The following is a 15560-nucleotide window of genomic DNA, read 5'->3' on the forward strand; positions in this document are numbered from 1 at the left end:
ATCAAACACTCTCATTCATCAAATTCATCCATTCATATTCATCAAATTCCACTTTTCCATTCAAACATCAGATATCAAACACTCTCATTCATCAAATTCATCCATTCATATTCATTAAATTCCATTCAAACATTAAACATCATTCATCCATTCAAACATCCAACATTCATGCAAACATCATATCCATCAATTCATTCGAAGTTAACAAAATTACAAACCCTAAACTGAAACAAATTACATCCATCAAACTAAATTACAAAGTTACAAACCCTAAACTGAAACAAATCAACTATAAAAGCCCACCAATGTACTTGCACCTAGTCAAGTTTATGCGCTGTTCGAAGGAGGACCTTGCTTCCTCTCGGCATATCATTCCCACCCTATTGCAAACCTCTCTAGCAAACGGTGGTTTCATCGATGGCGACGCTGTTACGTCTCATTCTCTCGAGAGGCTAGTCGATATTTCGATTCCATTTTAGTCCTATTAAATCGATTGGTATGGAGAGCTTGATCGACTTATTTCAATGAAACAAACCTCGAGGGCATACTTGTCAACACACATTGGTTCCACGCCTATTAGTGTATGGCCAAGAACACGTTGGAACCTTCAAAAGGAAAATCAAGATAAGTTACCAATCGAATGCAAAAATCCGCAGTTAGAGAAACTCGATTAAAAATCCACAATACTTACAATCGGTGAATAGTTAAAGCGGTGTCTCGGGGGAGGGATGAATAGGAAGAAGCTCGGGGTTCACCAAAACTACATGAGAATTCCTCGCATACCAAGTCATGTAGTTTTGATGACACTCCCATGGATAAAGGCGAAATAGGTCCTCGGTTGCGAGTTGGATCAATTGTGATTACGCCCGACTCGATAAAGTGGCCCAATATTGGTCCAACTCACCTCATACCAGCGTCTGCCTTACGGTTCTTGTTCTCCAATTTGGTATTGGAGGATCTTTAGGTACAAGTTGCATGTGACCCAACTGAAGCACCACCCTTGCGGCGGTAAAAAAGCTCGACAATGTTGAAAAAACATAGCAATCCCTCAAAAATGCAATGTCATCGATCGGGTTTGTATCTCCGATATTTTTGTAGGGAGGCCAAACAACTGAAACAAAATCAAATGTGTCATAACAACTCTAATGATCAATTACTAAAAAAATATAAACAAACTTAAATACCAAATTGTCATTGAATTTAATACTTACATTGAACTCATTCAAATCATCAATTATCGCCGATAAAGCTGCAATGCATCGTTGTTATCGTAATAGTGTGGAGTGGTTGGGATGTGTCTATGAGCACGCCGCGGTGAGAGCGAGATATAGTTGAAGTTTGGGATTTCATGAATACCGGAAAATACTCATAGATCCATGCCTAGATATACACAAATAGTTAACATATTGATAGAGTAATAAAATTAACATTAAAAAATAAACTCTAAAATACTCAAGTTTTACGTAGAAGAGTCATATAGCTGTAACCCCTTTCACCTTAGCACATGTGGCAACCCCGACCTCTGTATAAAAATGCCAAAATTGCGCACCCCATGCATACTCTTCTATCTCACTGAATTTCAACAACGGCGGACCTCGGATAACATATAGGCACTCCGTCCCGGACTTGTTAGTAAAATGGCACATCCAAAAAAAACGAATAAAAGCTCTAACGGTCCGTTGAACATCCACGGAAACTTCGAGGCCTTCTCTACCACATTCCCATGAAATCACATATAGGGCTATCATGAACCTTGTTAGCAAAATGCTTCGGATGAATTCTAGCCTTACTTTTGAAGTGAACCCTTTAGCTTCCATCTCGCCCTAATCAAATCAATAGGGGCCCCATACCAAGATGTAAAGAGATTTATTGATTGTTATAAGTTCACTCATTTGTCCCCTTGCACGCTCTTCCTCTAATCTTGTGACTCCACATTTGGACAACATGGTCCAAAGTTACATCATCTCCCCAACCGCATATGGAAGGTGTTGGTCTCCGGATGCCATCTCTCCACAAACGCAGAGATCAATGGTGGATCCATATGCTTTCGTGATAACCTTCCACGAGATCAAACAACCCATCCTTCTCCAGTTGCGGCGGCAAATCTCGGAGACCTTTCACATTCATTTTTGAAATTCCATTGGGATAACCGCTAAGTGTGAAACACACTTCAACGCTCAGCGATCTTCCTGAAACAACCGAGCACGCATTAGATATATATGAGCGAAACAAAAGATTTTGTAAAAGAAAATCAAAATACACAAGAAAAAAACAAAATATTACCGCTTCTCTCCCAAACATCGTGAGCAACATGCACCGCGTAGTCATACATACAACAACTCGACTCATACGGGCCTCCCCATACACCCTCTTTGAAACTCCAAATCATCATTGGATTTTCTTACGAAATCGATACCGGAGGTGCTTCTTCCAATTTGGTGGTGCGTCTTCTACCACATATTCTTCAACATCATCATCTTGCTCATCCTCCTCCTCCTCTCCTCTTCTACTATACTCTTCCCTTTGTCCATATTTACATCTAAACCTACATTAGTATCACTATCTACACTATCTTCACTAAACGAATCAACCTCGGGGAACCTCGGGGAACCTCTTTTTCCAAATGGTCCCCTCTGCTACCGGCGATGCCGTTAAAGCCGTCTGCCTATGTCTTTTTCTTCCAACTGCGTCACGCTAGAGGAACCGCCACCAAACAATTTCTTAACACCCTTGAATGTAGTTTTAAAGCTACATTCTTCACGTCTTTGATCGAGGACCCATCGCTACAAAGAAAAATAAAACAAGTATTAGTAAACCATATTTAAATAAACAATGTACAAAGAAAACCACTAGAAAAAGAGATCATCCCGATTAAGTAAAACTAATATACTTATAAACTTGCTATGATAACTCCAAGTATATATGAAGAAATAGAATGAAGTTACACTATCTAAATTCTATCGAATTTTTGGGGTGAGTTTCCTTTGTTTAGTCAACATTTAGATATGCTTAAACTGTCATAACACGGAAATCAATAATGATATCCTTCCAACAACCATATGTACATAACACCCTATAAAATATTTAACCCACAATACAATTTCTAGCCGCAATAATAGGTGGGCCTTAAGTAGAAGGAAAAGATAGACTTCAAAAGAAAAGTTTTTGTTCTTTCAAAGCGCCATGGTTATATGTATTGTAACTTGTTAACAATATTAACGATTATTAAGAAAGGACAACCACTACAAGTTTGATAATATACATTCATGAAGTTTGATAACCAAAGAAAGAGCTTCTCACCTATAATGCTTTACCGCCGGTTTTGTTCCCCACAGTATCCGGACCTTATGCAAGTACTTTCGTAAAAGTTTGCATGTGATCAAGGTCATTACTCATTAGTTAAGACTCAAGAACATAAACATTACTCTAAAGGGTTATCAAAAAATCACTTTTCGAATACTCGATTACAAATTACTAATTAGCTCTAGTTATACTATAAGTTTTCATGTCAAAGTGATATACTTTGTTGAGGCGATGCATTGAAAAGGTAAAAAAAATACCAATTTCCGTATGTCTTTATACAATTCAAATATCTTATGATTTACTTAATCCATAATGTCAATTCAGGAATCCTACATTTTGTGGTTTAAACACTCTCTGCACCAATATGATTCTGACACTAATATCTCACTTTACACAACACATACAGGAACAACAAAGCACAGTTACCAATCAACATAGTTCAAATGAAGTTCTATACCATCGCGCAAATGGATAGTTCAAATTGACACTCCTAACACATCCAAAACACTTTACCAGATATGCGAAATGAAATGACATGATTATAACAAGCAAATAGATCATAGGAGATAACTAACAACAAAAACATTTTTTTTTTTGCTCAAAATAATGTCTTGATTTTCAAATTTCACTTGAATTATCACCTTGGTCGACCTTCTTGATGCCAACTTAGTTACATGATGCTTTTTATATAACTAAACTAGTCGGTGCCAAACAAGAGAAAAATAAAATTCACACTCTTGTTACTTTATAATGATATTTGCTACACTAGCAAATGACCTCTTTCACTTTACTATCCAACCGACAAGTTCTACGAGAAAATGAATTTTCTAAAGTCAGGTTTGACATAGTATATCTTCTCTTTGCTACTTATTTCCTTTTTGTCGACAAGAACTTCGTAAGTTTACACAAAATATTATGAGCTTTGTTCTTACTAAGTATAGACTCTGGCTAACATAGTTTAACGTGAGTTAAAGCTCCCCACGACTACAAATATCACAAAGAAAAGATTGATGAGAATCATCTCGAAGAAGGATTATGCGAAAAAAAAAAAGCCTTCAAGAGTCAATTTGGTGCAATTTGAATACTTTAGAAGATCTAGAGTCTGTTGAACTCAAAGCAATGAATTTTTCAGTCATTTGAGCTCACGGTTATCCGCGGATGTGACCAAGACTAGTTCCTATACTTTCGGTCTCTAGAAGAATTTCCAGTGTTCCCTTTAAGTTTATAGTGGAAATAGTTTTCCACCTATATAAGGAGTTCGGACAAGCAATATATTGATGGCACAAAGACCAAGCCAATATGCATAAGCGTGAAGCGCTAGAACTTTGTCTTAGGAAACCTCGCTACCCCACATATCCAAGTAGTCGGGGCTCCAGTAGGCTATGTCCAAGACCTATCCTAAAGTTGTTGGGAACCCATGGCCACCACCACTTACGGTATTGCACCAAGAAAGTTTCTTGATCTCTCATTCAATACTTTCAAATGCTACACTTGATCTCTCATTCAATACTCTCACAAGGGAAGTTCCTAACTTTGCTGCCATTTGGAGTTAGAAAAACACTTTCGACCATCCTAGTTTATGGCACGTTAGCTTCATAAGTCATGACTACTGCGCTTTGATGTGCTTCATACTTGTACTACAACTATAAACAATTAATAAAGAACTTCAAGCTAAATAGGGGATCTGCTAAGGAGACATGGTAAATAATGGTAAACCTATAAGTCAAGCTGTGTTTCTAACAACACTCATAGACAATGCTCATCAATTACAATGGACTACAACTTGATTCAGCAAAGAAAAACTCGATGGCTCAATTTGATTGGGCGATTTTCAATTTGATTGTGCGATTCTCAATTACAATTGTATCGATTCTAATTGAATTGAGAATTGGAATGGTTTTGGATTGAGGCGATTTTAATTAGTTTTTGGTTAGGGTTCGAAGGCCGAGTCTTGAGAGAGATGACCGGCTAGAGAAGGCTTTTCGGTTTTAGCGATGGAAGTGGGGGTGTCTTGGGCTTTTGTTGGGCTTAGCGATTTGGGATTGGTGGAGGCTGCCCCAATCAATTTTGGTGGCGATCAATCTGGGACCCAAACCTGGTTGCTTGCCATTGCTCATTTTACCACTGCTCTTTACAACAGAGGGTGACCGTCCAAAGACAAAAGTCAATAGCACGAAAAAGAGCAAGGATTTTTGAAAGTACAGCTTGGCGACCAAAGTTTCTAAGCCAAATTTAGCCAAGAACATACCCAAACTAAGGTATCATGTGACTTATGTCACACCAAGTATTGTTCTTACTCAAGGAATAAAGCTCTCTTTACCGCGGTTACCAAAAAATAACTTAGTTAGCCTAATTACAGCGATAAGCATTCCATTGGGGATAGAATATCCCAACCACGACAAGTGCATGAATTCAAGAATTTGTTGGTCTAAAACTCTAAATGCACCAGACCAAGAGCGATGTTAGTACTTAGGTAGTCTAACTAATGCAACAATGAACTGTTACTCTTAATTGTAGCTCTGAAAGTAAGAAGATGCCCACATACTTTCGATTCAAAGCGTTGGTGGCTTGCGTGGCGTGGCAAAATGGAGACTCTAATCATAATTACATTATCGGATGACAAGCCAAGGATTAAGGCATGAAATCAATGCATATGGGTAAGACAGTTTCCTCAATAGGAATCTATGGTGGATGAATCTATGTTTTCGAAGATCACCATTTTTAAGTCTTCCAAAAATGTACATATAACCAAAGAAAACATGGCAAGGAGATTATCAACTGATAATGCACACTACACACCAACTAGATATTACTTAAAATTTCCAATAAACTGAAACCAAACAAATCCCAGGATTTCAATGAAACAAAAGTAACCAAGTCTCTCAAGTTGCATTGAATCAAATTAAAAGACATAAAAGTAACCAGCAATAAGTAGACTTCTAAGATGAGGTAAACCAAACCATCACTGCAGGACCAATAAGTACTTTCGGTTAGAATGAGTTTCATCAATATAACAAGATTCATCACAAACTTCATCTAAAAATAACAACACTAGTTTAACACTTTCGGTTCAAACACAAATAAATCAAAATGATAAGCTGAACCAAATCAAACACTCGGTTCAAACACAAGTACACTTGCATCGTATTACCTCTTCTTGGGCCAGTCATAGAGTCATATTAATAATCCATATATAACATTTCAAAGCAACAAACCATGATCATATCACATATATATGATTACATAATAAGAGAAACTTCGCAAATTAAGAAGAACCAACCTGAATTTCAATTGAAGAACTTCATGAATTTCAAGCTTTCACCGCTCTTCCAACTTGCAATTTTGATAAAGCTCGAATTGAGAAACTCGAATTGAGAAACTCAAATCTAGTTTTCAGTGACAACTTTCAACTTTCAACTTTCAATTTGGGGTTTTTTAACGGTGAGAAACTCGAATTGTTGGAGATTTGTTGGAAAACTCGAATCGGGCACTCGAAGGTTTGCACTTTTCGAATTGAAATTGAATTTGGGGTTTTAGTTAGGGTTTCGAAGGGTTTGAAGCGAAAGAGATGACCGGTAAGGGTTGGTTTTCCGGTTTTGATTTGGTGGGGTGTATTTGGCTTTGTTGTTTGGGCTTGGGCTGGAGGCTGCCCGATCTAATATGAGTGGCGCCCAATACAGCACCCTATTTTAACTGATATTAACCGATCCTGACTGGTTTTCAACAAATTAAATATGTATATTTTAAATTAAATCAAATTAAATATGTATATTTTAATATATATTATACTAGAAAATATACATACGTACCAGTTCTTTTAAAAATTTGTTCAACAATTATAACTATACATATAAAAAATTTCTAATAAATTGTGATTCTTATTTTCATCACTAATCAATTTTAATTTTTTAACAAATTGTTTTAATCAAGTTTTAAAAACCCATTTTAATTTCTCAACAATTGTTTTAATTAAGTTTTAAAAATCTATTTTTTAATTGGGGAGGGATCTTGTTTTAATTTAGAAGTGTGATTTCCGTTTTAATATATAGATCGGTTAGTTCGGTTTGTTTTAATTGGGGAGGGATCTTGTTAGTTCGGTTTGTTTTTTCGATTTTGTCGGTTTTATGCACACCCCTACCTAATTATGTGCATGGAACAACAAAAGAAAATTGCAACTGATATAATGTGTCAAAATTCACCTATTATAAAGGCATTTTCAATTGAGGATGTAAAGTGTAAACAATATAAAAAGTTTATACTCTTAGTGTCAGAAAACTCTTTCCAATGTGGCTGTATATCATAGGTAATAAACTATTAGTTAATAGATAGGGTGGAAAATTTTCTATCCGGATATTAAGTAATAAAAAGCCCGAACGTAAGTTAAAAGCAAGTCTGTCTCTTAATATTTTATAGTTTGCGACGGTCTAATTCCGTCGCTAAGTGATTTGTCAAAACTCAAACCCATAAACATTGTTGACAATGACGTATGAAACAAGAAAAGACGAATGCTGATATTAAGGTAATAGCAGTTCTAGAGTACGCCTGCTGCACCAAAACGCATGAATCTGGGCCCTTGCACAGTACTTCGTGATGAAATACACACGCATCTTTTGGTGTGATAAGTGGCCTTGATTGACTACATCACTCTCATTCTTGCACAGTAGATTTTCTCTTAAGGTAATAATGCTCCATACCTCCAATCTCTCCATCAAGTGATATGGAGTAGTTGTGTGGTGACCAGTTGACCACCACCACCACCAAAACTACCATTGCTACATATCAATTTGGTAATTTCACTAACTTTGAGCTTTCACCCCCCATTTTACACCCTTCCAAAGTATCTCGACCCGACCCATAGACGGTTGGAATTCTAAACCATACTATCCATACAGGCCCAAATTACAATCTTATTTAAGCCCAGTATACTGCTATACTATCTACGCTACCGGCTACTCGCTGTCTCGCTACTTCGCTAGCGTATAAGTAGTCTGTTTCACTGCGGGCCGAAGGCTTTTAGCTATGGGCTTAAACTATTGGCTCACTAGTTCAAGGATAATCTTGCACTTTGTTATTGTACACGTGTTCGTCTGAGAACGTTTAAACATCAGTGCCCATGGTTTGAAGGTGGCTGCCAGTGGTAAAAGTGAATGGATTTTGTTGAACTTACTTTTCTAGTTTTCTTAGTGCTAGTGGTGAGTGGATAAAAAGTTGAATGATCCCTAATGACAGTGGTTTAGTTACCGTTGAAACATTGAGCCAGATATTTACATCTGAATGTCTCCGAGTACCCTTTGCCACAATTCCAAAACTAAAAGTTCAAAGGAAAAAAAGTCTGATACAGTCCAAGTTAAGAAACGTATTCTAAATTTATGTCCTTCTGACTATGAAAAAGTGTGAAGGTCTGAAGTTATAAAACCCAACAATTTGAAAACTTGAATTTCAGACGAAATTTAACATTTTCTAGTTCTTTTCAATTCCTACTGTCTATATTCCCAAACTAAAAACTTCGATGATTCATCCAATTTTCGAGTTTTCCAGTGAACCTATTATTCTTTATCAGTGGGTTTGACTAGTACTAAGATGATTAATTTAGCATTGGGCTAGAGTAATACTAAAATGAATTTTGTATTTTAGTTTTATGATTTATGATTTATTTTTTTTTCGATAATAAGTTTTATGATTTATTATAAGGTCAATTTGGTATCTGTACTCAGACGCTCAGACACTTGGTAACTTCGTTAGTCGAAATGCCGACGAAACCTCATATTTGGCACCTCAAGTCCTCAACTGCCAACACACCTTTTGGACAAGCACCTGACAATTCACCAACCTTGGCAGAAACCTATAGTGCAAAATCCAACGTTTAGAGACATTAGATTCAACCAAAACCATCAAACTCTCAAACCATTAAACCAAGTTACCATCTATCTAAAGCTTTTATAAATATCCACCTGAAATCTAAAACATAATCAATCAAGCAACTCAAAAGTCTTACAAGCTACAAACCATTTTCCTAGCTTCATTTCACTTCGTTAACATTTTAGTAATGGCCAACAATGTAGTTCAGTCTCTCGAGAGGAATGGATTGGCTTCATTTGATCAGAAACTTGCCATGGCAAAGAGATGTTCCCATGGTAATTTAGTAAAATTTAAATTCGTTTCGTTCCTTAACTCATCAGGATATTTTGTTAGAAGCTACTTGTGGAATAGTCATGGACTCGTGATTTTCATGGAAATTTGGTTTTGCTTTAAAACAAGCTAATTTCAAAAGTTAGCTTAGAGAAATTTTTCAAAGAAAATTAAAAAAGTTCTTCATTCCAAAATGAATTCTGTAATGGGACAGTGGACGATAGAGAATATATTCCGTAAACTAAACCAATCTACAATGAAAAACATAGGATATCTTTGCCAAAAAAAAAAAGATATTAACATGAGGAGAAAATAATTTTAAATATAGTGTAAGGCGCAAAAATTCAAACAATTTTACAAAGGTCGCGCCTCTTTAATTTGTAGTGGTTTCAATTCCCCAGAAAAGCCTTTGAACTTGATATTTTTACCGAACTATGATTTTGTAATAGTTGCAAATAAAATTTGATATAATAATTTCTTCCTTCATATGTATGATAAGTGGAGATTCTAATCCTTGTATTTCAGAGGGAGTTGTTGCAGGGGCAAAGGCGGCCGTTTTTGCTACTGTTGCAACTGCTATTCCAACTGTAAGTTCTCTTAGATCTTAATAATCATCGCATCTATAATTCTTAATATATTTTGGAATAGCAGTCAACTAGCTTTTAGTATATTTCATCTCTTCCTGCAAGGCTACAATCCTACTAATCCAGTTATGTTCTTAAATTTGGTTTGATACCAAAATCACCAAATTAGGAGAGAATGTACTACAACTTCTTGTTGTAATCTAAAGGCACTACTGAGTTCCGACTAACACTATGTTTCACGTGCAGTTGGCTAGTGTGAGGATGCTGCCTTGGGCAAAAGCTCACCTCAATCACACTGCTCAAGCACTTATCATTTCAACAGGTCCCTGTCACTGATCATCGCTGTTTCTAGTATTATCCATTTATCCGAATGATATTGTTTATTGATCATCTTATGCTTTAACCGCAGTGGCTGGGGCAGCATATTTCATAGTTGCAGACAAGACTGTTTTGGCATCGGCACGAAGGAATTCATTCAAGCAAGGGGGATACACAGACAATTAAGCCTAACTTCTAAGTTCTAACTGTCATCACTCACTACTGAGTTCCATTATTTACCTCAGTGAGCAGTACTAGTTTCTGTAACCCCATGTACATATAAAAATAAAATTCAAATAAATTTGGATTTTGTTGTGTCCTGTTGTTTGACGCCTTCAATTGAAAAACCTTGGCACTCTTATCTATCTGAGAGTTTTCTAGAATGACTTCATAAAGAAATATGAACAAATTATGAGGTCATGCATTTTGGCTATGAGCATCTCTAGGTAGTAGTATCACCTTCCAAATTCTTCAAATTTGCTTCCAAAATTTGGAATTTCACGGAAATCCAACTCTAGGTAGAAGCAAATTCGGTCGTATCATCTGTCTAGCCGCATCTTTGTTCGCAAATTTGGGATTTCAGATGCGGATGCGGAGCGATAGTGGTAATGTCATCCCAATTTTTTTTTTTTTTTTTTTTTGACCAGCACACCGCGCCAGTTGTACTATCGCGCGCCATTACTAATGTCGCGCAAGATAGGCCTATTCCAAATTTGCGAATGATATTTACGACTATTTAGAATTGGTCAAAATTTGCAACCAATTTCTCTAAATTTCGCCTTCAAATTTGAAGGAAATACTACCACCAACTAGAAATGCTCTAAAAATCTAAGATAGGATGAAGCTTTTCAACACTATCTTAACAAATTTCGTGGTAGTCGATCATAAAAATAAAAACGTGATGCACCATTATTGTTTGTCGCTCCATCTCTACTATGACGAATGGCCGGGAAGGTAAATACTTACATGAGTTATATATGCACAAGAACATCGTCAGTCTTCTCGACTGTGGCTTCTTCATTTCTTCTAGCTAGGATTGAAGTATGCTGCAGAAATGTTTTCCTATTACACCTATGCATAAATGGGTGACCCTGTTACTACTTTATGGAGGAGCATTTGGGTCAATTCCACCATCAAAACAATCCTCTGGAGTTCGATATGTTCTACAAACTCTAACACAATGAAAAGAGGATTATACATTAATAATATAGCCATTAATAAAAATCTGCTTCAACTAGCCATAACCGCAAATCTAAATTCCCAGTGTCTTATGTAAAGGTGCGTTTTAGTTTTCCTTTACATACAAGGCCGGGAAAAAGGAGAATGGGATCGGATTTGGTAGAGACCGAGTTCGTTGATGAGTGAACTGCCTACGTATCTTCTCTTAGCTTGATTATGGGGGGAAAGAAGATTAGGTCTGACGTAGTTCATATAGGTGGTATTTATAGTTGTTGAGCATGAAGATCGGCGCAACACATGTAAAGATGAGTACAGTTGTGTGGTTGAGATCTAGGATGCGTGTATGGCTAGTGTTAGTAGGAATCCCACAATGATGGGTGTGGTTAGGTTGTGCCAGTACGGCTCTGGTAATGATTGCATATGGATAATGGATGATGTCATTAGATGGAACATTCCGCATGAGGGTGTGCGAGTTGAGCTACTCTAGAGCGAGCTCATAGGACGAACATCTTAGATCGTGTAATGCGAAATGAAGGTGTAAGTCAAGTCGCCGGAAGCGAAGCCGAGTATACCACTTGCGTGCGGTGAATTGCTATGCAACAAGTTCGAAGAACGATGACATGAGGTCGGTGCGGTATTTATGTTTGTGCTGGACACGTGTGTGGTATTCATTGGATGTGAATACTACTCCCTCACACAACCCCCTCTCGGTAGATCGCTTTGTACGGAGGAGTGATCTGCTGAGAGAGAACGATAGCACGTCTTTAGCACATGTGAGGATGCGAGCAGTTGCGAACATAAATGTCAAACGTGCTACTGAGGTCGGTGCTTGTTGGATTATGAACTATTGTGAGACAATAGCTGGCACGTGGGAGAATCTGAGCAAAATTTTGTATTATGAAACACATAATTTGCTCTTGAAGTGCGTTTACATCTTGAATTTGACATAGAAGTGTATGTGGTGAATTCTGAGTATGCTGCAGTTTGAGAGGGCGTTCATGTTCGAGTTAACACGTTGTCTCTAGTTGACCTTGGGCATGCATGGCCGTGACTAGAGAATAATTTGTAGTGCTAAGTAGCATCTGAGCTTTAGTGAGCGTATTAATGTAGAGAATGCTTGTAGCTCTGTTAGAGCGTTTCTGCTAGAGAATGTTTGAACTCCTGAGAGTGTTTTAGTTTGGCTGTGTGTGTGGCTCGTTGAAAGTGTTCTGCACTGAGTTGATCCTAGAACTGTAAGCTCTCAACTAGTAAGAATTGAGAGGAGCCTAGAGTGGTAGGTCGTCAACTAGTAAGAACTGTATAGGCTATGAAGCCCGGTAGCTCGAGTGAGCGTGGTAACTTAAGAAAGTTTGTTGCTCGCGGAGAGAGTGTTAGCTTAAAAAAGCTTGTTGCTCGCGGAGAGTGTGTTAGCTTATGAAAACGTATTGCTCACTGAGAGCGTTCTCACTGAGTTGATCTTAGAAATATAAGTCCTCAACTAGTGAGAATTGGAGAGGCTATGGAGCACAATGGCTCAAGAGAGCATCTTTGCTTTCGAGAGAGAGCGTGTTAGCTTATGAAAGCCGCATTCAATCGGAGAGCATTCTCACTGAGTTGATCCTAGAGGTGTAGGTCATAAATTAGTAAGAACTGGAGAGGCTATGGAGCCTATGAGCTTGAGAGAGCGTGTTGTTCACGGAGAGCGTGTTTGCTTATGAAAGCGTATTGCTCACTGAGAGTGTTCTCACTGAGTTGATCCTAGAACTATAGGTCATCAACTAGTGAGAATTGGAGAGGCTATGGAGCTTGCAAGCTCAAGAGAGCGTGCTGCTCATGGAGAGCGTGTTAGCTTATGAAAGCGTATTGCTCACTGAGAGCGTTCTCACTGAGTTTATCCTAAAATATATAGGTCCTCAACTAGTGAGAATTGGAGAGGCTATGGAGCCTCTAAGCTCAAGAGAGCGTGCTGCTCGCGGAGAGTTTGTTAGCTTATGAAAGCGTATGGCTCACTGAGAGCATTCTCACTGAGTTGATCCTAGAAGTATAGGTCCTCAACTAGCAAGAGTTAGAAAGGCTATGGAACATGTAAGCTCAAGAGAGCATCTTTCGGAAAGAGCATGTTAGCTTATGAAAGTGTATGGCTCACTGAGAGCGTTCTCACTGAGTTGATCCTAGAAGTATATATAGGTCCTCAACTAGCGAGAGTTGGAGAGGCTATGGAGCCTGTGAGCTCGAGAGAGCATGCTGCTCGCGGAGAGCGTGTTAGCTTATGAAAGCGTATGGCTCACTGAGAGTGTTCTCACTAAGTTGATCCTAGAAGTATAGGTCCTCAACTAGCGAGAGTTGGAGAGGCTATGGAGCCTGTGAGCTCAAGAGAGTGTGCTGCTCGCGGAGAGCGTGTTAGCTTATGAAAGCATATGGCTCACTGAGTTAATCCTAGAAGTATAGGTCCTCAACTAGCGAGAGTTGAGATGTTATGGAGCATGTTAGCTCGAGAGAGCGTGGTAGCTTTAAAAGCATATGACTCACTGAGAGCGTTCTCACTAAGTTGATTCTAGAAGTATAGGTCCTCAACTAGCAAGAGTTGGAGAGGCTATGGAGCCTGTGAGCTCAAAGAGAGCGTGTTGCTCGCGGAGAGCGTATTAGCTTAAGAAAGCGTGTTGCTCAGGTGGGCGTCGGGACCCAGTGAAGTCCGCTTTGCTAGCTAGTGGTGGGCTCTAGTGAGCGTCTTGATTTGGAGATCGCAGTTGATAGCTAGCCTTGACAATGGGAGCTAAGGCGACCTCTGGGGTCTTGACACCAGGAGATGGGGTGACCTCTAGGGTCTTGATAACAGGAGTGGAGGCGATCTCTGGGGTATTGACAAGAGGAGCTGGGGCGACCTCTGGGGTCTTGATAACAAGAGCGGAGGCGACCTTTGAGGTCTTGATAACAGGAGCGGAGGCGACCTCTGAGGTCTTGACACCAGGAGCTGGGTGACCTCTAAGGTCTTGATAATAGGAGCGGAGGCGACCTATGGGGTATTGACAAGAGGAGCTGGGGCGACCTCTGGGGTCTTGATAACAGAAGCGAAGCGGTGACGCTATGTAGCGTTTGAGTTTGAGTGAGCGTTATACTCAGTTGGGTGTCGTGACCCGAGTGAGTCTGTGGGCATCCTGATTTGGAGATCGTTGTCAATAGCTAGCCCCAGTTTATTTTTGAAGTTTTAATTGACCTGTACAAAATGCGAGCTAACACCAAAGAGTTAGTATGAACTAACAGTAGTAATTCTGGAGATGCATAGAGCATAATAACTGAATTGAGTCCATTGAGATGGTAATGACTAGCCCCAGTTCAAAGATGGTTGTGGCTAGCCCCTAGTTTGGAGCTTGATAAACCTGTACAAAATGCGAGCTAGCACCAAAAAGTTAGTACGAACTAACAGTAGTAATTCTGGAGATGCATAGAACATAATAGCTGGACTGAGCCTATTGAGATGGCAATAACTGCCCCAGTTTGGAGATAGTTGTGGCTAGCCCCTAGTTTGGAACTTGATGAACCTGTACAAAATGCGAGCTAGCACCAAAGAGTTAGTACGAACTAACAGTAGTAATTCTGGAGATGCATAGAACATAATAGCTAGACTGAGCCTATTGAGATGGCAATGACTATCCCCAGTTCGGAGATAGCTGTGGCTAGCCCCTAGTTTGGAGCTTGATGAACCTGTACAAAATGCGAGCTAGCACCAAAGACTTAGTACGAACTAACAATAGTAATTCTGGAGTTTGATTAACTACACTTTGATCGATTTGTTGCGACAGCTCGTTAATCTGCTAATTAACTTCATGGATATTGTCCTCTATTATTGCACCAGTTTGGTTTTGCGCATCCACTTGTGCTTGTAACATAACATTCTTCTGTTTGAGCAGGGTAATTTGCTCGTTCATCGTACCTAACTGACCTGCTAGACTATGGATTTGAGCTTCGAGGCTTGCCATGCTTCGTGGGCTTGAGGATTTTTCTTTTTGGTTTAGGAAATTGGTAAGTGGTTTCTCAAGAAATCGAGACCACAGACGGCGCCAATGTAAA

General features: G+C 38.8%; 1 protein-coding gene across 1 annotated transcript; it reads left to right on the forward strand.

The window, feature by feature from the left end:
- The first annotated feature begins 9250 nt into the window (after positions 1-9250).
- Positions 9251-10651, forward strand: LOC147507655 (early nodulin-93-like). The gene is made up of 4 exons (XM_086599063.1): positions 9251-9437; positions 9958-10019; positions 10263-10338; positions 10426-10651. The coding sequence occupies exons 1-4, from the start codon at positions 9350-9352 to the stop codon at positions 10518-10520; spliced, it is 321 nt and encodes a 106-aa protein (XP_086455189.1). The 5' UTR covers positions 9251-9349; the 3' UTR covers positions 10521-10651.
- Positions 10652-15560: the final 4909 nt, after the last annotated feature.

This window comes from Coptis chinensis, chromosome 3 (assembly GCF_015680905.1).
Source record: "Coptis chinensis isolate HL-2020 chromosome 3, ASM1568090v1, whole genome shotgun sequence".
Lineage (NCBI taxonomy): Eukaryota > Viridiplantae > Streptophyta > Magnoliopsida > Ranunculales > Ranunculaceae > Coptis > Coptis chinensis.

Excerpts from the sequence above, each read along its gene's own strand:
- LOC147507655 (XM_086599063.1), top strand. The coding sequence starts at position 9,350 with ATGGCCAACAATGTAGTTCAGTCTCTCGAGAGGAATGGATTGGCTTCA. Across the intron at positions 10,020-10,262 it reads TTGCAACTGCTATTCCAACT|TTGGCTAGTGTGAGGATGCT; the intron begins GTAAGTTCTCTT and ends TTTCACGTGCAG. Across the intron at positions 10,339-10,425 it reads AGCACTTATCATTTCAACAG|TGGCTGGGGCAGCATATTTC; the intron begins GTCCCTGTCACT and ends CTTTAACCGCAG.